Source organism: Musa acuminata, chromosome BXJ2-9, assembly GCF_036884655.1.
Source record: "Musa acuminata AAA Group cultivar baxijiao chromosome BXJ2-9, Cavendish_Baxijiao_AAA, whole genome shotgun sequence".
Taxonomy (NCBI): domain Eukaryota; kingdom Viridiplantae; phylum Streptophyta; class Magnoliopsida; order Zingiberales; family Musaceae; genus Musa; species Musa acuminata.
In genome coordinates, this window is record NC_088346.1 from 8,295,517 (window position 1) to 8,323,259 (window position 27,743).

Consider the following 27,743-nt stretch of genomic DNA (forward strand, 5'->3'; position numbering starts at 1 on the left):
TCAAGCGAAAGAACATAGAGGAAAACGGAGCGAAGCTGCGTCGTCGACGGGAGGCCACAAAAAGATTGACCGAGGCAATCGACGTAAGTGGCATCGGAGAGTAATCTTCTTAATGGACTGACGACCACCAGTGGGGATTTCTTGTACGGATCAGTCGACGTCACAATCAACTTGCAGAGCTCCTCATTCGTCGATGGCTACGATGAGAAGGAGGTCACGGAACGTCTCGAACGTGGCTGCGCTGACCGTTCCTCCTCTTGGCCTCGAGGGTCAAAACTCAATCCCTCGCATGCTCATCTCCAGCATTGGACTTTCTCAAAGAGAATAAATAATAAGCCAAAGAAGTGGTCTAAAAAGCCACGTTTTCACACCGTGTCATCCCACATCAATCACCTACCTTCTCCCTGGTTGAGTTGTCGAGTGGAAGATTGTCGAGTACTATTGACGGAACCCCACGACGTGAGTCTGCTTCTAAGGTGTCTGCCGTTGACCCTTTGTTCCCGTGACGAGTTCCGAATGATTCGTCCACAGGATTCTATTAATTTGTAAAGCATGATTAATGAAAATGGGTATAACAGCTGTTAGAAACAAACCTTTTAACTATTCATTAAAAAAGAAATAATCAATAAATTAGCACCTGACTCTAATTCCTAATCAAATTTAAATTATCTTCCTAATCGTAACGAAGTGGACAAATATCAACTCTTGAGCGTCGAGTCGTCTAAATTTTGGAGGCCATGAATAATTTAATCAGAATTCATTAAATCGAACAACTTAGAAGCAGAATCACGATATAATTTATTGCTTTATGAGCTGCAAACACAAATGACAGCAACGATCCTTACAAACCAGCTGTAAACAACCACACTCTGACAAATAATGCCCGCTCCGATGCTCCCATGTGCAAAGAAACGAAAAGGAAACGACAGACCAAGATGGGATCCACGTGAGATAAAAAAAAGGAGAAAAGAAGGAAAAGAAAAGACCCGACAGTCGTCGCTCTAATCCACGTGGCCCACCCTGTTCCCCCTTTCACATTCGCGATCTCGACGAGGGGGAAGGATTATAATACCAGCTACGCATGATAAGAGGTGATCGTGTCATTTTGCTCCTCACCAACTCTCGCCATTTACACCATTTCCCCAGTCATCTAATATCTTGACTTTTTGACCGTTCGATATCGCGTTACACCGTGGAAATGGACGCGTCTCTGGACCCCACTTGTCCTTCCTGGCTGAGGTACTGTGACGTCGCCTCGGCTGACGACGCATAGTAGGAGGACATCACGGCGGAGCTGGTGCTGGTCAACCGGCTTGATGGCCCCGCGTCGCCCTCCTCGACGGGGCCCGACGGCCACACGAACGCCGGCTTGAAGTGCGGAACCGCCGGGGGCGCCACTGCCCGGGAGACGATCTGGACGACTGTCTGCATCTTGGGCCGCTCCCCGGGACTGGGATGGCTGCATGCCAGACCCAGGAGGAGGAGCCGCTCGGCGTCCGCCGGGACGTAGTCCCCCTCCAGCCTGGGGTCGACGGACTCGAGAACGCGCCCCTCGCGGTGGAGCTTCCACACCCAGTCGGAGAGGAACTTGAAGCCTGCGATGTCGCTACGGGGGCGGCGGCCGCACACGACCTCGAGCACGACGGCGCCGAAGCCGAAGACGTCGGACTCACAGGTCGCCTTGCCGGTGTGGAAGCACTCCGGGGCTATGTACCCCATCGTGCCTGGGACGCCGCCCAGCTCCATCTCGGCGTAGGATGTCCTGTCGGTTTCGAGGGCGCGAGCGAGGCCGAAGTCACCTAGGCGGGCGTTGAAGTTGGCGTCGAGCATGATGTTGGAGGCCTTGAGGTCCCGGTGCACCACCCTCTGCTCGTACTCGTCGTGGAGGTAATGGAGGGCGGAGGCGACGCCGGTGATCACGTTGTACCGCCGCTCCCAGTTCAAGATTGGCATGTCTGGTCCCTCGAAGAGGTGCTGGTCCAGGCTACCGTTCGGCATATAGTCGTACACGAGGAGCAGCATCCCGCTTGTGTGGCACCATCCTGCATTCATCTCACGGTTCAGTTGAAAAGATCTGTCCGGCTCAGCTCAATCAATGCTACGTGGATTTACTAGTTTTATAATGGTCAAATTTACTTAATCATGAAGGAGGTTTGCTCAAGCACGCAAGCTTAGTAGCAACTCTATTCAAACAAAAACAAAAACAAGAAAAATGTTTCTTTGTGGACTCTGACATATGCAGAGCATTTCCACCGACTCCCCGGAAAGAGAGCAAATTGGCATCGGAATCAATGGGACTACCTATTCCTTTTATCACCCTCCACCCAAAAAAACAATAAAAAATATGGTAACAGTAAACAAACGAATCAGAGCAAATTGTGAAGCAGAGGAAGGGAAGATGAGGACAAGCAGACAGCTCACCAACAAGAGGGACGAGATGCTTGTGGCGAAGGCGGTTGATGATGGTGAGCTCCTTGAGGAAGTCGTCCTGCCGGCTGTTAGCCCTGGAGAACTTCTTCACCGCCACCGCCTTGTTTTCACCCGGCAGCATGCCTTTGTACACCTCCCCGAACCCCCCTTTCCCCAGCTTCATCTTCTCGTCGAAGTTGTTGGTCGCCTTGTTTAGCACCTTGAACTCGAACTCCCTCGGCGTCCCTGGAAGACTTTTCAGCATTCCTAGTACCACCGCGCTCGGACCGTCCCCCACCTTTCTCCTCCTCACGTACAGCCCCACCAAGAGCGCTGCAAGCAGTATCATGACGGCCAGCACGCCGCTGCTGACGATCACGGCCAGCTTCCATGTCGGCATGCGACTCTTATCATCGGGGATCATCTCCACCGTGAGATTCCAGGATAGCACGCAGTTGAGCTCGTAGTTCGTTCCCGTCGACGCTGAGAAGCCGAAGTAGGAGTACTGGGTTAGGTAATCGCTGAGGTCAAGTGGGGAGCTGAGGACCGCGGCGGATGGCTTCGGGTCGCCCACGATCGCCATGTGCACCCACATGTGGCGGCTGACTCCGTCGTAGTCCACCCATACGGTGTAGATGGTGGCATTTACCGGGGCTATTAGAAAGCTTAGATTGGCCGTGACGGTGGAGTTGACAGAGTTGATGTCGAGGCCGACGTGATTATCATTTGGGTCGTACTCCTGCTTCACGGTGTCAAACTCGACGGCCACGAAGCGGTTGTCGGGGTTGGCATCCAGGGTGGCGTTGGTGAGGCCGAGGTAGCCGTGCTCGCTCCCGGGCGGCGGCGCCTCCGGGATCGAGGCTATGAGGAAAGCGAGGCCTTCACCGGGGATGGTGCCTTCGGACCGGAAGACGTTGATGTTGAAGGAGGCGTTGAAGGAGGCAACATACTTGGTGGTGTTGTCGGAAGGGGAAAGCCGATATTCCCAAAGTCGGAAAGGGGTGGTGAAGAAGACGCGGCCGGATTTGTTGAGAAGGAAGCTTATCTGATTTCTGCTGTCCGGGGTGAGCTGGAGGGCACCCTGGCTGTGGTCGGCGTCCTTGAGGAGGAGGAGATTGGTGTTGTTGTTGACGCTATAGAAGGAGCGGAAGGTGTAGGTGGAGTAGGTCTTGTTGGAGATGATTGTGGTGTTGATAAGCTGAGATCGGGCGGAAGGAAGGAGAAGGGGTAGGAAGAAGAGGGCGAAGACGGTGGCCGAAGGGAGGCGGAGCACGGCCGGACGAGGGGAATAGCTCATACTCTTGAGGAGCACAGCCAATGAAACACAAAACAATGCGGAGGAGAAAAGGGTGGATTGTTTCTTTTATACCGGCTGGCACAAGAAGGTTCCTTCACAACTATTTATTTTTTCCTTTCTTTTACTATTTCCGTTTGTTGTGGCCTCATTCCGTTCGTTCGCACATCATTTTCCGCATTCAACGTTCTGACTTGGTTCGAGTTAGCTCACGTTTTTCTTTCTTCCCCGCTGCAAATGACTCCGCGAGATAAACTTAGAGAGAGATCAGATCGTTAATAATAATAATCAAAATCAAATAGTGGTGATGGAATAGAGAGGCAGCGGCAAACGTTTCGCCCAATGCAAATAAGGAAAGGAAAGAGGTTGGAATCTCCGCCATGAGATAAAGGCCGCCGTCTGCGTCTGTCGTGCTTTAATTAATATGCATGTAATAACTTTGTTTGTCAATTCGAGAGGAGATGAAGCCATAAGAAAGAAAGCACCACAGAAATGGCTTGCAAAATTGGGAATTAGGAATTGCAAATTATGTGAATCGATTGATATATGCTGATGAAGACTGTGAAAAAGAGACTGTGCCGAGGCATGAAAGAGAATTCATTTCGGAAGGCCTATAAACCAAGTAAATTTGAAGGCCGGGCTTCTTGTGGTGTGCAATCTAACTCGTGAAACTATTCTCTCGTGAGTCATCTTTTGAATGCTTCCTTCTTTTTGTGGTCTCAACTTGTCCTCTTCTTGGTCAGGCCGGGCTTCATACCAATGCAAAAGTAAGAGGAATATTACGAAATATGCATCACAGAGAAGCTCCGACTCTAGATTCAGACTTCATCTATTGCAACGTCATGAAAAGAAATATATGTTAAAAGGGAGAAGTTCTCTTTCAATCACATCTCATCAAATGGCTATCTGATCAGCACAAAGGATGTGAGACCAACTAGTATGATAGTCATCTTATTGTTAAAGTAATAGATCTAAGGGAGAATATTTTAGCTCACGAATTATTATTATTTGATAGATTTTTTTTATGTACACTTGAGTCATTCTCTTGATCATCTCATGTCAATTGCCTACGCAGCATGGAATTGAACCAAACTTCTTGAGATGTCATTGACATCCACCAGATAATATATACATATAATGATATGACTTTCTCTATCTCTTTATTTAATGACCTGGGATCATTGTCTTACTGATGTGATCTTCAAAAAAAGAAAGGAAAAGAGAAAGCAGCAATTCTAGCTTCACGATGGATTCTTTTTGTTAGGGAGAAAGAGAGCTTTGATGGAGAATTGTTGCCAAAAATCTATATGATTCTCGATGGATTACTTTGACTTGTAATGAATCATGTTGTGACTTGTAATAGAAGAGGAGAAATCTGTTGGGAAGAAACCTGTTAATGCGGAATAATTCTTTTCCCTCTTTGTGTATCAAAATAGGTTCCTCATCAAAATACCAACTTGATATTAAAAACCACAGCATAAACAATAGAGCAATAAATCAATCACACAGTCAGACCAAATCTTTTTAACGTGAAAAACCCAATGTGAGAAAAACCACGGGACCGTAGTCCACCTCAAACTTCCACTATCAATAATAATAATAACAGGTTTACAGTAGGTCTTCTCTAGAATAACTAGAGGATCAGAATAACATCGAGATCATAGATCTTGGCTCAACAATAGCATATCTTCATCACATACAATGAATCTCCTCAAAAGAGAATTCTAGATCTCACGGAATGGATATCGTAGGAAAGTACCTTAGAGAGGGTAAACTGCAGATCAACACCGTTAGGATTGTAGAGTTTGCTGCAAGGATTCTCCACATAAAATTTGGGCCGAAACTGATAACGTTTGGCCACCGATCGTCGAGCAGAAAACTCAGAAACCTAATCTTTTTCTCTCTTTTTTTCTCTGCACGCCGCTGCACGCTCACTGTGCACTCTCACATGGCCCAAATTTGTCGAAGCCCACGTATGGGTTGGACCCAACAAAATCTAAGCTATTATACTTGTTTTTTTTCTTTAAGCAGCATTTAGAAAAAGATCACTCGGGGGATTGCTAATTAAACTCGAAAAACACGTCCATCATAAAGCGTCGGAAAAGACCAGTGAAAGCAAAAGGCATCAGAGGTTCTTGGATGATCCTCCTCTCCTCTGACGTCGAAGTTAGAAGACATACCACCTTCTTATAAGCGACAGCTCCGTAGGCTCTGGAACGGAGGAATGAGCAACTGAAAGAAATAAAGCTCTGAATCTGCTTTGTGCTTTTCTTTTCATGTTATTATACGGATGTGATTTGTCCTAGTGTTATGAGAACGACATATGTTGCAGGAAGAGATTCTTTGAATCCATTTGATGATAAAAGACATATGTTGCAGGAAGAGATTCTTCGAATCCATTTGATAATAAAAGATATGTACTTCTTAATTTGTTTCTGATATATAAACTATCCAACTGCGAACTAATTTGTGGCTGGCGATTGCAAGCGGAGTCTTCGTCTTCGTCTTCGTCTCACTTCAGATCTTACGAAATGAATGTGATGAACGTGGTGGGTCTTTCACTTTCCGCATCAGATCAGATTTTGCCTATCGATGGTAGATATAATGGTCAACAAGACGACGCATATCTGCAACTCGTTCCGGTGCGTCCCAACTATTATGATCCAAAGAAGATCCATCTGCATGCCTATATTCCACCTCCATTGGCGCAGGTTAAATTACCCAGAGGTTCGTGTCATCTTCGGAAACGCCTGGAAGAAAGGGAGGCAGAGAGGACAGGTGAGCAACCTCAGGAATCAAAGATTGAGTCGAAGCCAAGCTTCCGCGGCCGTGTTCATCAAGTCAGATCGTTAAGAAAAGAGAAGGTAATGGCCGTGCTCGTTTCAGCCGCGGAGGCATTGCGATGAGCAAGCGTGCGGTTTCCGTATGTCACACAAGTCTCCGACCATCCACCAACTGGTCCGTCCCACACGAGTGGTGCGGAAGGTGCACACGCGCGTTCGGCACCTATACCAACACACAACCAGCTCTGGTTGTAATAGAGTACAAGGTAAAGGAAACGATCAAGTTGTCCCTACACCCCCAAATCCATCGCCATGGATCATCATCATCATCATTAGATATAGCCCTCCACGTCGCATCATGCAGAAAACGTGGCATTTATAAACCCATAGAAAAGAGTGCAACCAGCGCCACTGTCATCTTAATTGACATATATGTAATCGCTTGTACCATTGATTTGCAAATCAAAAGCGGCTTTCAAAATGTTATTCAAACCCACCCACCCCCATCTTCTGTGTTCCTTCATCGCCCCGCTTCCAATGACCACACACAAGCATTGACTTATATCAACCGGGAGACAGTGCCGGAGCACCTTGGGAGCGGGGGAAATGGGTGAGCAAAGCTACAGTAGGCTAGGCCGACGGTGGCGGACAAGGAGAGGTTTCCGACTCGGCGCAAACCGCTTCGCGGTTCCCCTTCTACGAGACAGGCTCTGTACTCTCTGGAGTCTCTTCAGCAGATGCGTCCATGTCGCAAAGAGAGGATTCCGGCGAAATGGTTCGCGGTGGCCGTCCAGCAACAGCGGCAGCCGAAGAGGCTTCGTGTCGGAGGGACGGCATGGCGGTCAAATCGAGTGTCGTCTAAGATCATGCGGTGGATCGAACTCCTTCTACACCGAGGCGATAGCTGATTGCTTGGAGTTCATAAAGAGGTCCTCCATGTCAGCGAACGAGGTCTCCACCGTTCCCGGTCGTCAAGCGAGCTAAAAGTGCAAGTTGTATAGCTTGCGGTAAGTGGACGCCGATCGATTGGTTCCTCACAAGTTCTATTCCTCTATTCCTCTCTTCCTCTCTTCCTTCATTCCTCCTCTTATCTTGCCTCCACTCAACCGCGTCAGAGAAGAAAAGGTCCTACGTTTGGTCTTATTGTTTCCAATATCGTGTTGTATATATGTGAGAGTCAGATCAACAGATACAAGTAAGTTTTGGGATATTCTCTCGTTTATAGTTAACTGAACTTGATTTCAGAGATAGAACAGCGTGAGGTTCCTGCTCCACTCTGTAGCTTTCATGTCATTGGATTTATATCACCCGGTCAACTTGTTTGTTCTTGGGACATCTTCCATATCACTGCTCTCTTCTTTCGATATCAGAGGAGCATATTGTGGAGAACTACTCGTCGCTTTGGCAGCTGCTTGGCTTTGTGTATTATTTGATTTATATGTATTTTCCCCCAGCTTTTGTAGGCTACGTTGCTTCGCTCAAATCTCGCTTTTGTGTGTCGCGGGTTGAATTCTTCAAGCCTGAGAACCTCAAGTGGCACAAAACTAAATGAGACATTAGAGTGGTATCAGCGATCCATTTAAAAACAAAGAGTATATATACAAATCATATGCATAGGTTTATCAACTAATCTCATAACTATCGTTGTTAGACTTGCGATTTTATATTTATTATTCAAAGTCTCTCTATTCTCTTTGTTGAATTGTTTGAGTGTTACACTTTTGTGAATGGTGACTTACCAAGAACTTGTTAATTTATTTATTATTTTTTATTTTACATGTCATTTGGGACATTTGTGATGTTTTATTTTGACTAAAACATCCAACAGGCTCCAAAGAATCCTACGGCTTCTTCTTCTTACACCCTTCTTAACTCTCCTCTAGAGAAATTGACTTCCTACACCAAAAGACAAAGGGAACTGTGGATCTGATGTGATAAGGGACGACTTTGGAGTGCCCGGCCATTATAATGTATAGAATACCGACCATGGTTGACCGGACAACTGGGGGAGGCAAGAACGCAGAAATGGAGCAGCCTATCGTTTTCTCCTTCCCCAGCCGCCTTGCCTAGCTATCTGCTGAACCAGCGCAGACGCACCTCGCTGTGACATCCTTCCCGGAAACTTGAGCGGCAATTAACCATGTATGATTGAAACTCCAGCTTTATTAGAGGGAATTGAAGCTGCTGACACCGACCTTTTCTCCATCAAATCGGAGAAAAGGTGATCACTTTTATTCTCTGATCGTTGAGGAACCTACTTTAGATATCTGGGCAAGTTTAAAGTTGTATTAGTCACACTGCTATGGTTAGTAGTTTGGATGGTCATTGTTCTTTATTTGGTGATCCCTCAGTATGATTTTTTTACCCCCATCTTCTTCGTTGGGCGGACATCATCGATCGTCCGAGTCTTTCACTGTGTAATGATCGCGTTTGTTCTGCCACGAGAATCTATTAGTTTGACCCCATCGCCTCCTTTCTTATTGCTTTTATTGCGTGCGCGACTACCTCGACAAAATAAGAAAGAGACATTGATGACAACGGATCATTTATGATATTAAAAAAAACTAAGGATACTTTTCGAAAAAACTCAAAAAGAAAGACTTTCTCAAGGAAATCACTAAACAAAATTAAAATGAACATTTACAACCCCATTTTTACTATTTATAATTTTATTTTTTAGTATTTTTAAACTATCACTTTGTAAATAAACATAAATATTTTTCTGATATTTTTAAACTGTCACTTTGTAAATAAACATCAACAGTGAGCATCTTCAACGATAATGGCAGGCAACATTGGTATTGACAATGTGTGGAGAGACGACAAGCAACGTTGTTTTTTACTACACTTGCGATAAGCATCAACAATGAGTAAAGTGACGTCAAAGGGACGACAAGCAATGTTCACAACGAGTAAAGTCAGCGATGATGATGTCAATAACAACAAGGATGAAACAGGGGATTGTGAAAATAAAAAATTAATAATATTGAGACTATAAATAATAATAATAATAATTTATTATTTTTAAAGAGATGATCAAAAGCAAGAGCTTTGTAAATAGTAAAAAAAGAAAACGTGGATGATAATATAAAAAAAACTGACGACAACAAAATACAAATGTCGAGAAGCAATGTGATTGATTATATACGATTGCATAATTGAATTGGTTAGCAGAATAGGAAGACACCGATCTACTGTTGCGATCAAAGAGCTGTAGCAACAATCTTGCCTTGCCTCTATTAGTTTCAGCGCTAAGGAGGGATGTTCGACCATTTTCGACCTCTCGGCATCTTGTTTAGTAAGTTTTACCGGTAGTACATCTGCCAAAGTCATATCCCATAATTTGTAGGACGCGTTCACAATTTCTGCATCTCTCTCTCACACACACACAACGACGCATGGCGATGTGATCATCTGACAGCTTAAACATATATGTTTTATCCGTTGGAATTAAACCATCATAAAAAAAATTCATTGTATTAAGAGGTGAAACATATTAGAAAATAAATATTAACTATTGATTCTTTAAAAATTCTATTAAAAAGGAGAAATTCATATTAAAGATAATGAATGTTATATATGTACGAGAACTATATAAATCCTATGTGTTGGGGGGAGTTTTGGAGTAAAATATAGAATATTTTATCTTATTCTTATCCTTCCTTTATGTGATAGCTCTATCTTTTATCTATATCTAGTTCAATATTTAGTATTAAAGCATATGTTAAGCTATGGTCTTTTCCTTAAATATTATTCAACTCTAAATCCCTAAATTGATGTGATTCGAATGATTGATACTAACGATCGTGAACTTTTTATGAGCTTAAACAAGCTTCACGAGCATAAAATTCCTGGATAAACATTTATTTCATTTAAAATATTTTTTAAAAATATTTATATAAATATGCACTTAACCTGATATACTATTTAGAGTTAGTTTAATAAGTAGATATATGGAAACTTCTAAGACATCTCATTTAAAGGTCGCTAATTTTTTTTTATGATATATTAAAGAATAATTGAGTATGAAATATTTCTATTCATCATCTAAAAGATTAGAGCTCATTTGATATAATGATAGTGATTGAGTTGGAAATTACGATGATCGAAAAAGTACAATCAAATTTATATTTTATTTTGGTGAAGTTATATTCACATGGTCTTAAAAAAAAAACATATCGTTGCTTAAAAAAAAAAAATTCAAGTTGTGAAGCAGAATATATAGTGGCATCTTCTTGTGTTTGTCATGGAATATAACTAGAAGTCAATTAAGATTCATGTTGATAACAAATCAATTGTTGCCTTTGCCAATAATATAATATATCATAAAAAGATCGAAATATATCGACATAAGATTTTGTTTTATAAGAGATCATATTAAAAACAAAGAAATGGATCTAATTCATGTGAAGACAAGTGAATAAGTGATCAGTATACTCGTAAAATCTCTCAAATTATAAAATATTTAAATAACTTAGAAAGAAACTTGAGATGAAACAAATTTAAGGAGAGATTAAATTTATCAAAACATCATGAAGACATTTATTACGAGATGAAAGACAATAAAGACTTCTAAAAGAATAAACTAATTTAACTATTTCGTGAAAGAATCTTTCAGAACAAAAGATTCATATTAAGAATAATAAATATAATATATCTATAGAAATTATATAAATTTCATATATTGGATCATAAAAAATATAATTTTTTTAAGTAAAACATAAAATATTTTATCTTATTCTTTCTCTTCATTTGAATCATAGCTTTACCCTTTTTTTTTTCCCTATCTAATTCAACGTTATCAACAGAGTTCTAAAGTTGCGATTCGTTTAGAACCGATCTAAGTAGAAACCCTCCAACTTGGGAAGACAAAAGACCAAAGAAGCCGTGTGAATCTTCCGGTCTGCAGTCAATATAATATTGTCAGTTTCCCTTCCGTGGCCAATAAATGGCAGCACAACCGCGCCTTCGAACTCATTCTAACTCGTCGTCTACCGCTGCCTAGCAGAAAGGAGAGTTGACAGCATTTACTTGCACATTTTTACTCCCATTTTCCCAACAAAGATAGGGGAACAAAAGGAGAGCGGTTCTTCTGTCAAGCCAACGAACAAAAAGGCAGGTCCTCATGTAGAGAAGATCAAATCGCAGAAGATAAAAACACCGTAACCCCTGTGAATGGTCATTTCAGGATGAGCAGATAGCACAGAACATAGTAGTGCCAGCATAGACAAAGTGAGAGAAGCCTCCGAGATGGAGACTTGGCAGAGTCTTCTGCACGACGCTCATAGATGTGAGAGAGAGAGGAGAATTTGTAAGATCGACTTGCAAACATAAATACCGTACTCACCACGGGAATCGGCGAATCCCATTCTTCAGCAGAGTCTGCATGAGTTGTCTCTTCACGGCCTTCTCTTCTCTGTTTCACCATCTCGCATTACCTACCGCCAGCAATCGTTGGTCTTCTTGGGAGCAACATCACCGAGAGAAGCTTCCTTCATCTCGAACCTACATCTCGTTTTGCATTCCCATCATCACTCAGTGATCATAAGAACAATGGCACATTAATTTGATGTCTACTAGCAGCCGAGATCAAAACCAGCATAACAAAACAAGAAAAAGCAACTCAATGACTTCTTATTTCATCATGACATCTAAATGATTTCTTTCTCCTTAATTCTCATCGTCATCGGCTTCTTCTTCTTTAGTGGCATTGGATGTGATCAGTCAGCAGTAATCAGAATGGTGGCCTGAACCCTCCAATAGCATCGCCTGCAAACGGATAACTTCCTCCCAAGTTGTAGAACGGCACACCGTCACTTCCGCCACGCTCGCCGCCGGCACCGGTAGCGCCGGAGGACTGCAACACCACCGGTTGCTGACCCTGCTCGGCCGCAGCAGCAGCTTTCTCGCACTCCTCCAAAGGCAGCCGCTCGTACACCGCGTTCGAGAAGCACGCCGCCGTCAGCACCACCGGCCCGGCTGCCACCAGCGGCCCCACGACGCTACCCCCCACGACTTGCCCCTGATTACCACCGGCTAAAAATACGGTCAGACTGCCGGCGCCGGGCGGTGCTGGCGGCGGCAGAACAGTTCCCGTGAGTGACAGGATCTCGAACCGCCCTCTCAGCGTCGCCACCACGCTGCCAGGAGGCGACGCCCCAGGCTGGCGGAGTGCGACGTTGGCGATGGCCCCGCCGCCACTCAGGACGCTCACTCCACGAACGCGCCGCCGCGCGTACTCGGTGACGCACTCAACCACGTCGGCTCCGTTGGCGACCTCGATCACGTGGGAGCGGAGCGCGTTGGGGCTGTCGCGCGTGACGACGATGGGGGGTTTCGGCTTGTTCTTGGAGCCAGGGGGACGCCCGCGTGGGCGACGAACGGGGCCTACAGAGGAACCTGCCGCGGCCGACGTAGCGGCCTGTTGGTCGCCGCCGTGGTTGGGGGAAAGCTTGGTGCTTTTCTCCGGGGAGGGCTTCGATTTTTCCGGTTGCAAGTGCGCGGAAGGTGGCGGTGGGCGGAGGTAGCGAGAGAAACCTCCGGTGCCGGCGCTTCTGCCCCCGGATTCCGTTCCGGCCATCGCCAACACATCCAATCTCTCCCACCAGTTGTTTGCCAGCTTTTCTTCGCCTTCTCACCACTCTCTTGTCTATCTCTTGTGAAGCTTCTGTTGTCTGCTTCCTCTACGGACTTCTCTCACCAAACGTAGAAAACACACGAACTTTCGTGTCTTCGTCGGCCTCTCTTTCTCTCCTTCCCTCTATATACGTATTACTATCAAAAAGTACAAAGTACAGAATATCTTTGTATGTGTTTTGTGGTTCTCTTTCTCCTATCCCAATTCACGTGTAGGGTTGGAGCCCATTCGAAAGAGAACCTCCTTGTGGTTGACTGACTCAATCGAGTCGATCTACCACCTTTTCCTGTTAATAGCTCCAAGACAATGCATCAATGGAGCCACTCTTTTCACGTCATCAGTCTTCTGCAGAAGGAAGCAATTGAAAAGAAGAGAGAGAGAGAGAGAGAGAGAGAGCGACGCAAGACTGCTTCTTTTCCGACATGGATCACTGATACAGGCCAGAAAACCTTATCAACAGAGAGCGGCAGGATGCACTCCGTTCTTTATCTTCCTGTTTTATATTTCTCCTGAGGGATGGAGGTTGAGTACACGATGAGCTTTGAGTGGAAAGGTCTGCCTCTGACAGGTGCAAGCCACGGATGGTGGAAATTGTGCATCGAAGGAGATGGATGCAAAAGTGACCGAATGGGGCGAGTAGAGAGAGAGAAAGAGACACACACTCACACACACAATGAAATGAAGAAGAAGAGAATGACCATTCTACTTGTACTGGACGCAGACTCGGAGGAAGTATCTTTTGTGGTGTGTTGTCGTCTTCGTCGGTAGTGTCCTAAGCTCGCTTTATGGACTTTGAGCTGCCACTTCATTTGGTCAAGTTGGTATTAAATTGGGTTTAGATTCATTTTAATCCATATAATTTTGATTATAATTTTTTTAATTTTTTATAATTTATTTATATCTAAAATATTTTTTTATATTTTTAAAAATATAATATATAAATTTTTCATGTTAAATCTGAGTTAATAAAGGTTAGAGTTTATTTACATGACATGTTCACTCATAATATAATGACATATATAATTTAAATTAAATAAATTAAGACTTCCATCAATAACTGGAAGAGGCGTCATCATGGAAGCGACCACTAGTAGTAACACTGAGCCGCTACCGCTTAACAGGATGTCATATGTACGCAACCTCTCCTGCGCTAACGATGAGCTCATGAGCTTTTGGTTATATCTCAGGAGGACTAGTTCGACGTTAGGCACGAAATAGTTTCTTAGTTCCTCTTCCTCCTCTTGAGCGTCTTTGTCCTCATAGCCTCTCACTTTGTCCTCTCCTATGCCCTCATCCATAGCGCCTATAACGTGATGGTTCAGCTCTCCCTCACATCTGTTTCCGCCCTCTCCTACCTTTGTCTTTTCATATAGGAGGTAACTTACAAGGTATGACGGTACTCGTCGGGATTAGAGTGGGTGTTGTTTATAGTGACGGATAACATTGTGGTGGCATGTGCCCTAGAACTGTCAAGTGACATCTGGTAGATCTAGCTCGCCAGCTCAAATGCACATGCCACCATATCACCCACCATGGCGTTGCTCGTCACTGCGAATGATACTCGCTTCGATTCTGATGAGTACCACCTCACCTTACCTTGTAAACCACCTCCATTATGAAGCACGACATCACGAAGACGAAGAGCAAGTGAAAGGAGCTGTTGAGCTGGTCCATGTAGCCCTCCCGCACTCGCTCACTCTCCTTGACTAGCTTGTCGAGGAAGATGTTAAGGTTGTAACAGTGGACGAAGGTAGTGAGGCAGAGGTATGAGAGATCAGAGATGGAGGTGAGAGAGAACTTGATCACCATATTATAGGCGCAACGAGTAGGTGCACAAAAGAGGATGAAGTGGGAGGCAGTGGGGATGAAGACGCCCAAAAAGAGAAAGAGGGACCAAAAGACCATTACATGCCTAACATCAAATTGATTAAGATACATCGACCTTAGGTAGGATCGGAAGCTCCTAAGCTCGTCGTTAGTGCGAGAGAGGTCGCATGCATATGACACCCTGCTAGGCATCAGCGGTTCGATGCTATTGTTGGTAGTCGCTTCCACGATAACACCTCCTCCCGCTATTGGTAGTAGTATGTATTTTTTTTAACTTCGTTTACACATGTCATTATATTAATGATTTATTATAAGTTAACATATCACGTAAGTAGACTCTAATGTTTGTTAACTCAGATTTGATGGAAGTAACTTATATGTTATGTTTTTAAAAATATATGGGTTATTTTAGATACGAGTGAACTATAAAAACTTAAAATATTCATGACCAAAATCACAAGCACTAAAATAGACCTTAATCCTATTAAATTAAGTCTTTTGGGTTTGATGAGATTTTTTAGGAGAGTCAAATTGATGTTTGTCTATATATATATATATATATATATATATATATATATATATATATATATATATATATATATATATATATATATATATATATATATATATATATATATATATATATATATATACACATATATATATATATGTATATATATATATATGTATATATGTATATATATATATATATATATGTATATGTATGTATATATATGTATATATATATATATATGTATATATATATATATGTATGTATATATATGTATATATATACATATATATACATACATATATATATATATACATATATATATATATATACATATATATATATACATATATATATATATATATATACATATATACATATATATATATATATATATATATCATTTGATCTATGAAATTTTAATAATTTTAAAAATATAAATTTATTTATTTATTTTTAAATATATTTAAACAAAAGTTAATAGAAGATCATAATCACACATATGAGAGATTTGGACGGGCTTTCTTGTTGGTGTTACGAGTGTTCTAAGCTCAAAAATTACATTGATACTTTTGAGTAAAGCTATTATAATTTCAAACTACTCATGTCAAAAATGTTATTCTATTAAGCCAAAGTATAATAAACCAATGGCTCATTTAATCTAAATGTCTTTTAAGTCTTGAGAGGCAATAAAAAATAGCTAGACATTTAATAATAATGGGGTAGGAAGCCCCGACAAAGTTGTATGTAACAACAACAATAGATCTAGTAGTGATTCAAATGGTATAATCTATACCGACTAACTTGGAGGGAACATTAAAGGACCTATTTCATTCAATATAATAATTATGATGGGGAATTGTTATTTAGTAATATAAGATAAGAGTCTACGTATCTCGCTAGACTTGTATTGAATCATGTAATCATTGGATGTAATAAGAACATAACACTAAGTTGATAGCAACGTGGAATTATGGTTGCGAAATAAGTTGACAGAGTTGGCAACTAAGTTACTTATGAAAATATTCGAATCCCTATTAAAATTAGATCCACCATTGATCCAAGCATCTTGTTCTTAAGAATCAAATTCTTTGACTTATTAATTGAATTTAGATTCCATAAATTTGGAGTTTCAATATTAAATGATATATATCAACGAGTTCCACACTAGAAAGATATTTGAGGAGAGAAAATGATAGCATGAGTTTCCATTTGGAGATCATCCTTGACATTATAAATTCTATTACTGAATATTAAACGTAATATTAATCTTGGCTCTGTTAGAATCGAATTGAATTGAAACTATGATCATCAAAATGATTATGATTATAGTTTGATTCCAAGACAAAAGAGGGATAAGCAAAATCCCTCTATTCTTTTATTTACATTATTCATATTATTGTCTTTCATCCTCAATATCTTTCGCTAACTTAATCATTGGAGGGGTTACACTGGGATACCCTCGGCATCGACCTATTATGCATGACCCCTCGACGCTATTCGGAGACGCGACCAGGAGGCAACTCAGCAACTAAGATATTTGAGCCGTCATTCTAATTCATCTCTTTCTCTCAAATTATATATAAAATATTATATCTCCTTATGTCATGGCTTGGAAAGGGATTCGATTTGGTTCAGCCTCAATAGTATAAAGTCATTTGAGTTGTTACTTAGAATGAAGGTTTCACGAAGAATGGATGAGGGATCGTGGTCGTTGTCTCCTAGGGTCTTTTCTGGCATATTCACAAGGGATTTTTGGTCATGAGTGACTGCACAATAGGTCAATGTCCGAGAGGGTAGTTCCGGCTTGTCCCCTCCGAAGCTTAAGTCAATTTTTATGGATAGTGTTTCTCATCCCTCGGTATCTACCTAGGGATAGTTTTTATATCTTTCGTACGAAGTCGACTCCCCTTGTATTTACTAATATTCTCATCGATATTTTGGGCTAACGATTTGTTTGTTCGAAGGCTATCTTCCCAATCCCATGCCTTGCGAGGTTATATCATCGTTGGCAAATGTCACTTCATGTGATTCCGAATGACATAGATTTGTTATGCGCCGCTTTAGAGCTGAGCTACAATCATTTTTTAGTTGAGCTACAATCATTTCTGAGCCGGGCTAAGTCACTTCAAAGTGTAAACGTTTTTAAATTGATTTGTGGCATTTCATATTACTTTAAGATATATACATTATTTTGATTGAAGTGACACCGCATGTAAACTAAGGTGGAGTCCCGCACTTGACTAAAACTGTTAAACTAAAATTTTATTTAATCATAAAATCATATCTAATCATAAATTTTAATTTATATTCTAGTAATATAAAACTAAAAGTCGCTTTTCCTATATCCTTTTAATTGGGGGGAGTCTTCCTCTTCCTTTTTCCTTGTAAGTCCTTGAAGTGCCTGTTTGTTTCTCCCCAAGCTGATCCGCCGGAGGCAAGTCGAGCCGCAAGTCCTTTGAGTCGACGACCTCTTTTCATCCTTTCATGAGACGAGTTTTTCTCCTCATATACGGATGTGGGTGCAATTGGTGCTACAAAAGAATAGTGCCACGGGCCAAAATGTTCCTGACAGCTCCTATGGTGTCAATTAGATGTCGTCTCCTTCTAACATACATCCTGCCTGCAATAGAAGAAGAATGGCTGTTAGGTTAGGCTGGTACAGTTTTCTCATTGTCCGTCTTCGTGATGAGACGATACGGGTTTGGGTTGTGAAGATGGGAGCTGAAATACCACAGCACAAACCGAGTTGTTCGTCGGAGTGATGATGATGCCAACGGGCGTACACATTCTTCCCGAGTCAAAAACCATGGATTTGGGATTTGGAAGGCTGAGTTGGACATCGTCGGCCGAAAGATCTACGATCCAACAGAATGGATTGCATCCGATGGAGACCAAAGTGCTGGTCGGATAGAGCTGTAGTCCGGAGGAATCGGGATGACGTACCCCATCGTCGTCCAGGTTGTGTACGCTCGAGACTCGCACGGTGTATGCACGTTGGCACGTACCCAATCATAAGTGTTGAGGACCGTGGGATGACCAGACGGACGGTGAGTGCAGGACCAGCTCGTCCTCGCCTCCTCCCTTCCCTCCCTCCCTCTCGTTTCGTGGCGCGCTAAAAACGAAAAGAAACAACCAAACAAAACAGATAGGGAAAGACGGGGAGGAGTAGGAGGAGGAGGACGAGGGCGACGACGGCTGCTGAAGTCACGTAATGGAGCGTGGGAGGGAAAACTGGCGTTGACCAGACCTGATACGACCTCGCCGGAGGAGGTGACGACATGCGGCTGATCGACCGCTCCGACTCCCCCCAGGACGTGGCCGCCGCCGTCGTATGCTCCGCCCTCCTCGTCCTCTCCGCTGCCTCCGCCGCAGCCGTTCTTCGTGTACGCCGCCTCTGCCGCAGGCGCCTCCACGACATCGTCAACCCGCTCTGGTCCGTCCGCCTCGTCCTCCTCCTCTTCGCCTCCATCTGGTCCCTCTCCGACATCCTCCGCTCCCCAATCTTCCGACGTCGCCTCCCGCTCCCCTTCCGCCGCCGCCTGGACATCCTCTGCCACGCCCACCTCGTCGCCACGCAGGCTCTAGCCGAGCCCGCCTTCCTCACCGTCGTCCTCTTCCTCCTCCGCGCCTCCATCCGCCCCAAACCAGCCTCCTCAGCCTCCGCATTCGCTGCCGCCATCGCCGCCGCGCTCGTCTCCGCCCTCCCATTTCTCACCCTTTACTCTCTCTACCTCACCGTCTCTACCTGGGACCTCCGCCGACTTAGCCTCCCCCCCGTCCTCTTCGGCCCCAGCGACAGCGGTGTAACTTCGATCTCTTCCTCCGCCGCCGCGGCCTACCAGTGCACGTACCCGCTCATCGGCGCCGTTCTCCTCGCGGTACTGGGCGCGGTGTACGTACCGGTCTTCATCTCCGCCTCGTGGGGAGCGGTGTCGGTGGTCATAAACCGGCGGCTGAGAGCGAGGCTTTACGCGCTCTCCGCCACGGTGGTTGGGGCACTCTCCGTCCAGGTGGCTGCTCTCACCTTCTCAACGCTCTGCAACCCTGGAGACACCGCGTTCCAGTGGCTCTCCCTCGCCGCCGCCGTCGCGTTCGCGACGTTAGCAGCAGTCGGCGAGGCGATCCTGGTCGTCTGGCCCATCATCGATGCGCTCTCCGTCGGCAAGACGGAGGAGGCAACACCGAAGCACATGCAAAGCACGTGCGTGGTGGGTGTGCGGGACGTGGCACAGGAGGAGGGGGAGGTGGACGGCGGGGTGGTCTGACCGCTAACGGTGGCAGTTTCCATGGCCTTTGACTACTATAATCGGGTTGGGTGATCGTATTTACTTCCCTTAATTTTTTTTTTTGCACCTGGAATTGTGGACATAGAAATTCTTCTTTTTTTTTTCGGCGACAAATTTGTTCAGTCAAAGAAGTTAATATATCGGTCTTTTTCAAGTTTTTTTTTTGTGTACATACATACATAATCTATTATTTATCTCAAGGAAATTCCATTATGTATTGACGTTCTCTAATGTTTCTCAATAAACTATAGTGTGCTTTAACCATTATTCAACTCCCAAGTACAAATGGGGGGCACAGAATCTCAATAAAAACTATAATGCTTTAACTCGTTGGAACTGGAAAAGAAGAGTAGACGAGAAGAGACGGAGCAAGCAAATCTAACATCTTAGAGAGGTGTCTGCCCATTCATGGAGGAGGAAGACATCAGCGCTAACACGTCTGTCACCGAAGCCATAGCACTCAAAGCTGCTTTCAGCACATCCTGCGAACACCCAGGCTTAACGATGCTTTTCACCTGTATAAACGTAAGAATAATCCTCCATGATAACGTTTCTATGGGTAATTCATGGATATTGTCCATTCCATGGCTCCAATATATAAAGGTTAAAAAATGAAGGAAAAATTATATATCATGTAATGAGAAAGTTATAGACCTTATCCATATACTCCTGAAGCAATTTAATTCGGCCCATGTAGTCTTGGTCTTCGACGCACAACGAAATAGAATTTGCATCAGCACCCGGCCCTTCAAATTGGATTGGCCCTGGGTTTCTATATATGTCGTCCATCAGAAAACTGGAAGCTCTGAGCCTCACCAACCTGGAACCAAGTTCAAAATTAACTCTCGCAGGAAAAACGAACATCAGAATTGTGCAGAAATAAAGCGATAATTACAAAACAATAATATCCTAAAAGGAAGACCTTCTCACAGGGCTTAGCTGCAAAAATAGGTATTAATACAACGTCGTAAAGACATACTCATAGGCTTTTCCTTCCAAGTCAACCGTGGCAGGATGGATGGCAGGCTTTCCGATAGCTGTTGCTCCTGCGCCATATAACCTCTTGACAGTCATCATTGCCTGGCGTTCAGCCAAAACTGTGTGTTATCGAGTGAGTGTAATGTAAAATAAGAGAGCAGTGTCCATTTATTTGCAAACAAGTAAAAAAGATCAAACAATTTTACCGGTATCGGAGCAGCACCACACCTCCACTTATTCACAGGGTTCTTCAGATTTGTTATGGTCGCCATGTAACCATTCAAACCAGCAGCTAATATGTGATAGCAAACATGGCCAAGCGCCTATGCAGTACAGATCTATCTATGAGTGGCTCATTCACAAGGAAAGAAAACACAAGAAAAAAAAAATACTACTTAACAGAACATACATAGGCATAATCGCAATCGAATTTTGATGGCAAAGATCCCCGAGCTTGGTATCCAAAAAAGTGGCAGATTGAATTGAACTTCTTTCCTATATATGTGCCTTCTTTCTGTACACCAATTTAGTAAAATGAAATTTCTCTACCTTACAAGGTTGATCAGAAACAAATCTTGAATAATGTTTAAAGAGCGAGTATGAACCTATCGTACCAACCGTCTGTTCATTTCTGTCTCCACCAGATGGGCTAGCAGCCTTTCAGTCTCGATCTGAAAAGAAATGAATTAAGCAAAACGAGTAGATGCATGGTAGAGCTTAATATATCTTCTACATTATTAGTCCAACTAGAGGAGATTTACCTGGGAAAGTTGTGCAGAGTCATCAGACTCCGGGTGGAGAACCACCTGCGGAGTCGAGGATTTCGTCAGGGAAAAGTCCTCAGTGGATCAGATATATATATATATATATATATATATATATATATATATATATATATATATATGCGATTGCGAGTAATAAAAAAAAGTAACCTGTTTCCTCATAAATGGTGGCAAAAATTCAAACAATGCGGATGCCCATGGTGAAAGCTGAGAAGGTATTGTCTCAACAGAAACTCCTTGGCGATGAAGACCGTGGATTTCCTTAAGCAATTACAAATAATATACTCAGTCCATCAGAAACCATGATCCGCAACTAGACGAAGAAAAGTAAAAAAAATAGAAGTCATTCCAATACGAAACTAGGCAAAATACCATAAAATTAATTAGTCTGAAGCAGATCATGTACCTGGAGCAGGGCGTACAATTCTGGAATACTTTCTACTAGCCCCTCGGGGATAAGAATGACACCATGATACTTGTCTGCATCAAGAACATATTGGTAAGTCACTGCGCTGTATTTCATGCTAATCAGTAAAAGAAACAGTACTCACTTCTATATGTTACCTTTCTCTGCCCTGGCTTGGACTGCATCGCAGATCTGTTTTGTTATGTCAAAAATTGTAAGTTTCGATACGGCAACATCCTCACCTAGGATAACCTGGGAATAGATTAAAGGTAATTTGAGATGAAATCGACAAGATGATATAAAACAGACTGCGTTGGAAAGATGGGATGAAGTAGAGGAAAAAAATAATAAAAGAATAGCATGAAAGACTGACCATGTTTGGATGCGACTGGAGAGTACACTCTAAGGCCACATGAGATGCCTTACGTCCCATCAAGCGAATAAAATAGTAATACTGCAAGGTCAAACGTAAGTGACAGAACATGAAACCAGCTGAAGATGACATAAGACTGATGATAGCCATATTGAATAAGAAAGTAAATAACGAGTTACTCGTTGGAATAAAAAACGAACATCCAGAGAACGCAAACAAAAAAAGGGAGAGCCAAAGCAAAATTTCATTTCTTAGCAAGCAAGAAAGCACATCAGTGTCAGCTTGATTAACATTAAAAAGAAAGCCCATCTTTCTTGCCCACCATGACAAAACTATACGTCAATTAAGTATTTAGAACTTGCATAAAGATAACTCTGCGCAGGCCGAGTACAATGTGAAGCAACTGCAGGAACTACTTCACCCAAAAAACACATAAATTAAGGTGTTACCTTCTCTGCAGAAAGGGCATCTGTACAAACATTGCTGATGAGTTGCGAATTAACCTGGGAAAAGAATTTCCAAAAGCAATCTTCAAACTAATACTTCAAGACAAGTCACAAGAAGAAGTACTAAAAGATGTCAAATTAATGACGAAGAGTCTTTATACATGGTTAATTTGTTTACGCGATTAAAGTATAGTTCACAAAAATGCATTAATACCTTGCATATTGTGTCAAACCCTACGTCTGTCTCAACAAATTGGTTCTTGAGATCTCCGTTCAAGGTTACAGGAACTCCAACTACCTGTCGACATACGCTATTGTGTTCAGGTATACAGCTAAAAAAGAGATACAACATCTCCCAACATATAGGAGACTGTTTCAGGAACTTATAGGGTTACGGTAAGTTTGTTTTGCTAGAAAGAGAGAATGAGAGATAGAGAGCGAGACAGCTGTAGCAGAACTGAAACCTTTGTTTGACATTTGGACTCCACAAAGGTCTCTGCTAGCTGAGCAGCATCTGTGTGGGATGTAACTCCTAAAAGTGGACAAGAAACAGAACGTAAGCAACATAATTTGTTTTGAGCTTGCCTAGCTATGCCATTGGACTCACCACCAATAATGACAAGACCGGTTAAATTCAGTTCTTGGCACGCAGACATTGTAGCATTGACTTGCTCACTTGTTCTTATTTGATCTTTCGTCCGTCCGAGCAAATCATAACCACCTTTAGAAGTCAAACAGAAATGCATAATTTAAAAGAGAATATGCACAAAGAGCAAACCATTTCGCGGTTGCATATAGTAAGGTGTGAATCATGTCGCAACAGTGTCAGCATGATTCAGAGGCCACATCTGCACCTACATGTTGATGTGACACAGGCAACACAGCACATGGCGAAATGGATCTGTCCTAAAAGAAATGACTTAAAACATGCTCCAGTGCAAGTTGGCCAAGGGCAGTACTATTTCAACTTCATTGTGCCACTGTCAAGCATTTCATAAGTAATTTATAACACCTAAATCTACAGATACAGCACGAATATAACTATGAAGCAACAATGTAACTTACCCTGATTTTTATATGTGGAAAGTATATCGTCTGTAATTTTCAGAATTCTCATAGCAAATAAGCCCTCCGTACCACCTGCAAACAAAATATAAATTGTTTTATCCCGGATGCAAATGAGAATCATAGCACTGACACGATAGAATTAAAATGAAGAACAAACAGGCAACTATTACATCTTTTGGGATTTGCTATGTGGATACTTTCCTGCCACTTAGCTCGAAGAAAAATTCAATTACCATTCAAGGGCTACATCCTTTCCCACTATTCCTGCCCGATTCTTCCTTGATCTAGCTCTCTCTCCAAAAATTCTTTAAGTTGCATTGTTGATATATATTCAAAGATCTTCTCTTAAATTTAGATATTTTAGTAAAGCCTTGGATGATTTTAGCTCATCTTATCCTCAAGCTCACCATAAGTATTGTGATTTCTCTTCTTTATAGCCCCTGTTTTTTATCTCATCATCCTTGTTCCTACTACACTTTTCTTAAAAATTTTATTCATAAGTCAATTAATCACAAGAATACATAAATCTCATAGCCAAACCCACAAAATTGATCTCAGTGTCAGCTAAGGAATGGTAACTACCTAAACACACCTCAGAGAGAGAGAGAGAGAGAGAGAGAGCATCTGTAAGTTAAGTGTTAGTTTGGAAGATAAAGCCACATAATACAGCAAGAACTTCACCAAATATACAAGTACATGGGGATTTTTTTTGAAGTCCATGGGAGATGTTTGATTCAAGTAGTCGTTCCTAAGGTAAGTTCATCCAAAGGTTGGGCACTTCTCCTGCTTGAATCGTTGAAATAAAGTGTCTTGGAAGACTTAAAGTTTTAGCTCAACTTTGTCTGGGAGGACCTAGAATTAGCTCAACTTTGAGTCGAGCTCCGAGAATACAAACTAGTAAAAACATTGTTATTATTGGGATTGGTGTGAACAGTCATAAATAGTGCCCTGAAAATGACTCTTTCATTGATGAACTTGACTCCACTGATTATATAGTCCCTATAAAATTCAGGAGGTTTTACAAAACTACATAAATTGCTTTACCATAAAAGTGCATAAAACTGTTTAAAATATTAAATAACCAAGGGAAAATAATTGGGAAAAAACGTTCAAGTGAGATGGCACAAATATATATGATATCAAACGAATTAAAATATATATAACGAGGAGCAAACTTTTAATAGAGTGATCAATCAAGATGGGAGGGAATAACACAAATGCTTACCAACAAATCCAAATAATGTGCTCTCTGGGTTATGAGATTTAATGGCATTATAAAGACCCCAAATTACATTATGTCCTCCTGGGGATTGTCTCCCACAAAATACAATTCCCACCCTGCATCAGAAGATTTAGAGATAAAATGATGTTCGATAAGATAAGTTGTCGAACTAAGCAAAACCTGTTAGGGACTAGACAAAATAAGCAAATCCAGAAGGTTAAGAAAAGGCTTAATAAAGCAAATAATTCTCAAATTCAAAATTGACCTGCTACACAAAAATGATACAAATATGTAATGAAAAAATATCTCTATTTTGCATCGCAGTGACAATCTTAATAAAAAAAGCTTATATTACAGATAAAAATAGAACTTTTGACAAGAAATGTACAAATGCTTGCCAATGATGAAGTTTCATGGTGAGAAAGAGCGATATAAACAAGAAGTCTAGTGAATGACAAGTCCTTCAAAACTTTTTCTGAAAAGATTATATTATAGAAATGACTTCCCTGTGATGTATAAAATCTGTTAAATGACTAGCCAAGTGTAATTATTCTAGCAATCGAGTGTCAGTATTACAATGAATCATAAAACTGTTGGTCCCTGTCTAGAAGTTTAAGGCCATGGAAGAGACAAGAAAGCCGTATTGAAGAGTAAATAAAAGACTAATTAGATCTTCGAGACCATAACCATATAAAATTCAAATGACAGAAGAACATTCTCTCATCAAATACAATCCAAATTAGGCAGAAAAATCAAATAAATCTAGCAAACCAGTATGGACCTGATAGCTGGATGCTCTTCTATTATCTGTGCATCTGGAACACTAGCGGTAGCCCTCAAAAAATGAGCCAAAGGTTGCCCAGATGTGTGAGGAAAGGCCTGTCTGATAGCATGGTCATCTGCAGGGTCTGCAGCAATTGTTGTGTCACCAAACTCAACCCTAACTGTTGTCCCCTGTTAAAGATGCAACAGGGAAAAAGGAAACAGGAAAAAAGATTCAGAACGAAAAATATGGTGCACTACATATGAGAAAGAAAGGAAAAAGTTGAAACAAATATTCAGTATGGGTACTGAATTCATGTATAAGATCGCCATAAACGAATATCTTGATCTGAAGTTGTGCCATCTAATTATTCGATCCTAGATAACAATTTTACATATGATAAATGCCATAATACATGTTTTTTTTCCCTATACTATACCACATTGACACAGCAAAATTAAACGGTGATATTAAACAAGAATGCTTCTTTCTCAGGGTATCATCACAAATCTAATCAGATTGTGGGGAAAAATCATATCCTATGGTTTGTCACAACTAGTCGCCAAACATAATGGAAGGAAAGGCACATATGAGACACAAATTTGTCCTGAAAGGGTTTAGAGATATCTTTGCTCTCCTAAAGTGGACGAGGCAGTCCACCGACCCAGCGAAGTTGCTGCGAGGAATATGATCGGTGACCAAACACTAGAATAGTAGAAAGGAGTACGCTCTTATGTTGAACTGTGACTTCAAGTTCACTCGCTTATGTCGTATCGAAACTAAAAACCATCGGAATGAGAATGCAGCCACAAGAATAAGAAAAACATCACAATGTTCCGAACTTGAAAGGATCGAAGTTTTTATTCCGATCTGAAACCCCACGATCCAATTACTCGGAACCGACCACTTCGATCAAAAAAATTATATTATAGAAGACAAGGTAGCAAAAAGATTACAGAATAAGAGGAGGGCGGAGGAGATCTCGACGGAAGCGAACCATAGCGAAGGAGACAAAGAGTCTACCTGAAGGCATAGAGGGAGTTCCGGCTGGTAAAGAGCCCGCTGCTTCTGTAGACCCGACAGGTCTCGCGGGACGCCGTAGTCGGATTCCATCGTCGTCGCTCTGCTTCTTCCTCTGTCGTCTCGTCTCCTATAGCGTTACCGGTTGGAAGAAGCGTTATATATACCCCCCACCAACCCTTCGCATCCGCTCCCCGGAGAAACCCCAAAGAGTTGGCCGGTATTTACGAAAGAGACACGGCGGCGGTGCGGTGCCGATGAAACGGGTTTCGGTCTGTCCCTGAGCACGTCGATGGTATCGAGTGGCCGATCCCATCGAGGAGGTGCATGTAACCCGTTAACCGGGGAATGTACCCACTGCTTTCTTTCCAAATTTATTTATTGAACAATATTTAGTTATTGGTAGAATTTAAAAAAAAAAAAGAGTTAAGGACGATTTCCTTTAAAAAATATATATTCATATTTTAAATATTTTTAAATCGATATCTCACTTTATTTATTTTTTTCAAATAATATTTCAAATTTAAAAATATTCAAAAAATTTCTATCATTTTTTTTAATTTTTTACAAGTTTTATATTGTTATAGTACTCTTATTTGATTTACTTATAATATTTATAGTATTTTTATTAAGATATTTAAAATATTATAGATGCTATTAAAAAATATTATAAGTAACATTATCTCTTTGGTTGTTATTGTTCGTCAACTATCATAATAGCATATTTTTATGGTTTTATTGTTGGTTTGGTAAAGGTTAGGAGTTCATTTTGATCATTTATAATTATTTTGAGTAGGTTTAACAATTTAAAATATAAATATTTCAGAATTTTTAATGAATAATTTATGGGTAAATATTCATCTTGAAGACGCAATTGATGATTTTGGAAATGTAGTTTAACATCCCAAAAACTTGGGACTTTTCGGCTTCACGCT

General features: G+C 41.8%; 5 protein-coding genes across 5 annotated transcripts; 2 read left to right on the plus strand and 3 right to left on the minus strand.

Annotated features, from left to right (window-relative positions):
- Positions 1-774: 774 nt before the first annotated feature.
- LOC103997704 (probable L-type lectin-domain containing receptor kinase S.5) lies at positions 775-3,752 on the minus strand. The gene is made up of 2 exons (XM_009419010.3): positions 2,422-3,752; positions 775-2,042 (listed from the first exon to the last, which is right to left on the minus strand). The coding sequence occupies exons 1-2, from the start codon at positions 3,704-3,706 to the stop codon at positions 1,186-1,188; spliced, it is 2,142 nt and encodes a 713-aa protein (XP_009417285.2). The 5' UTR covers positions 3,707-3,752; the 3' UTR covers positions 775-1,185.
- Positions 3,753-6,945: 3,193 nt separating this feature from the next.
- On the plus strand, positions 6,946-7,875 carry LOC103997706 (uncharacterized). Its single transcript, XM_009419011.3, has one exon. The coding sequence runs from the start codon at positions 7,093-7,095 to the stop codon at positions 7,468-7,470; it is 378 nt and encodes a 125-aa protein (XP_009417286.1). The 5' UTR covers positions 6,946-7,092; the 3' UTR covers positions 7,471-7,875.
- Positions 7,876-12,028: 4,153 nt separating this feature from the next.
- LOC103997816 (AT-hook motif nuclear-localized protein 25-like) lies at positions 12,029-13,236 on the minus strand. Its single transcript, XM_009419141.3, has one exon. It carries the CDS (start codon positions 13,064-13,066, stop codon positions 12,221-12,223), a length of 846 nt encoding a protein of 281 aa, XP_009417416.2. The 5' UTR covers positions 13,067-13,236; the 3' UTR covers positions 12,029-12,220.
- Positions 13,237-18,742: 5,506 nt separating this feature from the next.
- On the plus strand, positions 18,743-19,729 carry LOC135624029 (uncharacterized). The gene has a single exon (XM_065127503.1). The coding sequence runs from the start codon at positions 18,743-18,745 to the stop codon at positions 19,727-19,729; it is 987 nt and encodes a 328-aa protein (XP_064983575.1).
- A 240-nt stretch (positions 19,730-19,969) lies between these two features.
- Positions 19,970-27,075, minus strand: LOC135621916 (pyrophosphate--fructose 6-phosphate 1-phosphotransferase subunit alpha-like). The gene is made up of 19 exons (XM_065123542.1): positions 26,812-27,075; positions 25,807-25,979; positions 25,029-25,141; positions 23,801-23,875; positions 23,343-23,456; positions 23,200-23,267; positions 22,950-23,033; positions 22,739-22,792; positions 22,290-22,370; positions 22,075-22,168; positions 21,917-21,990; positions 21,661-21,771; positions 21,490-21,534; positions 21,343-21,399; positions 21,138-21,242; positions 20,935-21,051; positions 20,730-20,830; positions 20,405-20,570; positions 19,970-20,265 (listed from the first exon to the last, which is right to left on the minus strand). The coding sequence occupies exons 1-19, from the start codon at positions 26,899-26,901 to the stop codon at positions 20,137-20,139; spliced, it is 1,851 nt and encodes a 616-aa protein (XP_064979614.1). The 5' UTR covers positions 26,902-27,075; the 3' UTR covers positions 19,970-20,136.
- Positions 27,076-27,743: the final 668 nt, after the last annotated feature.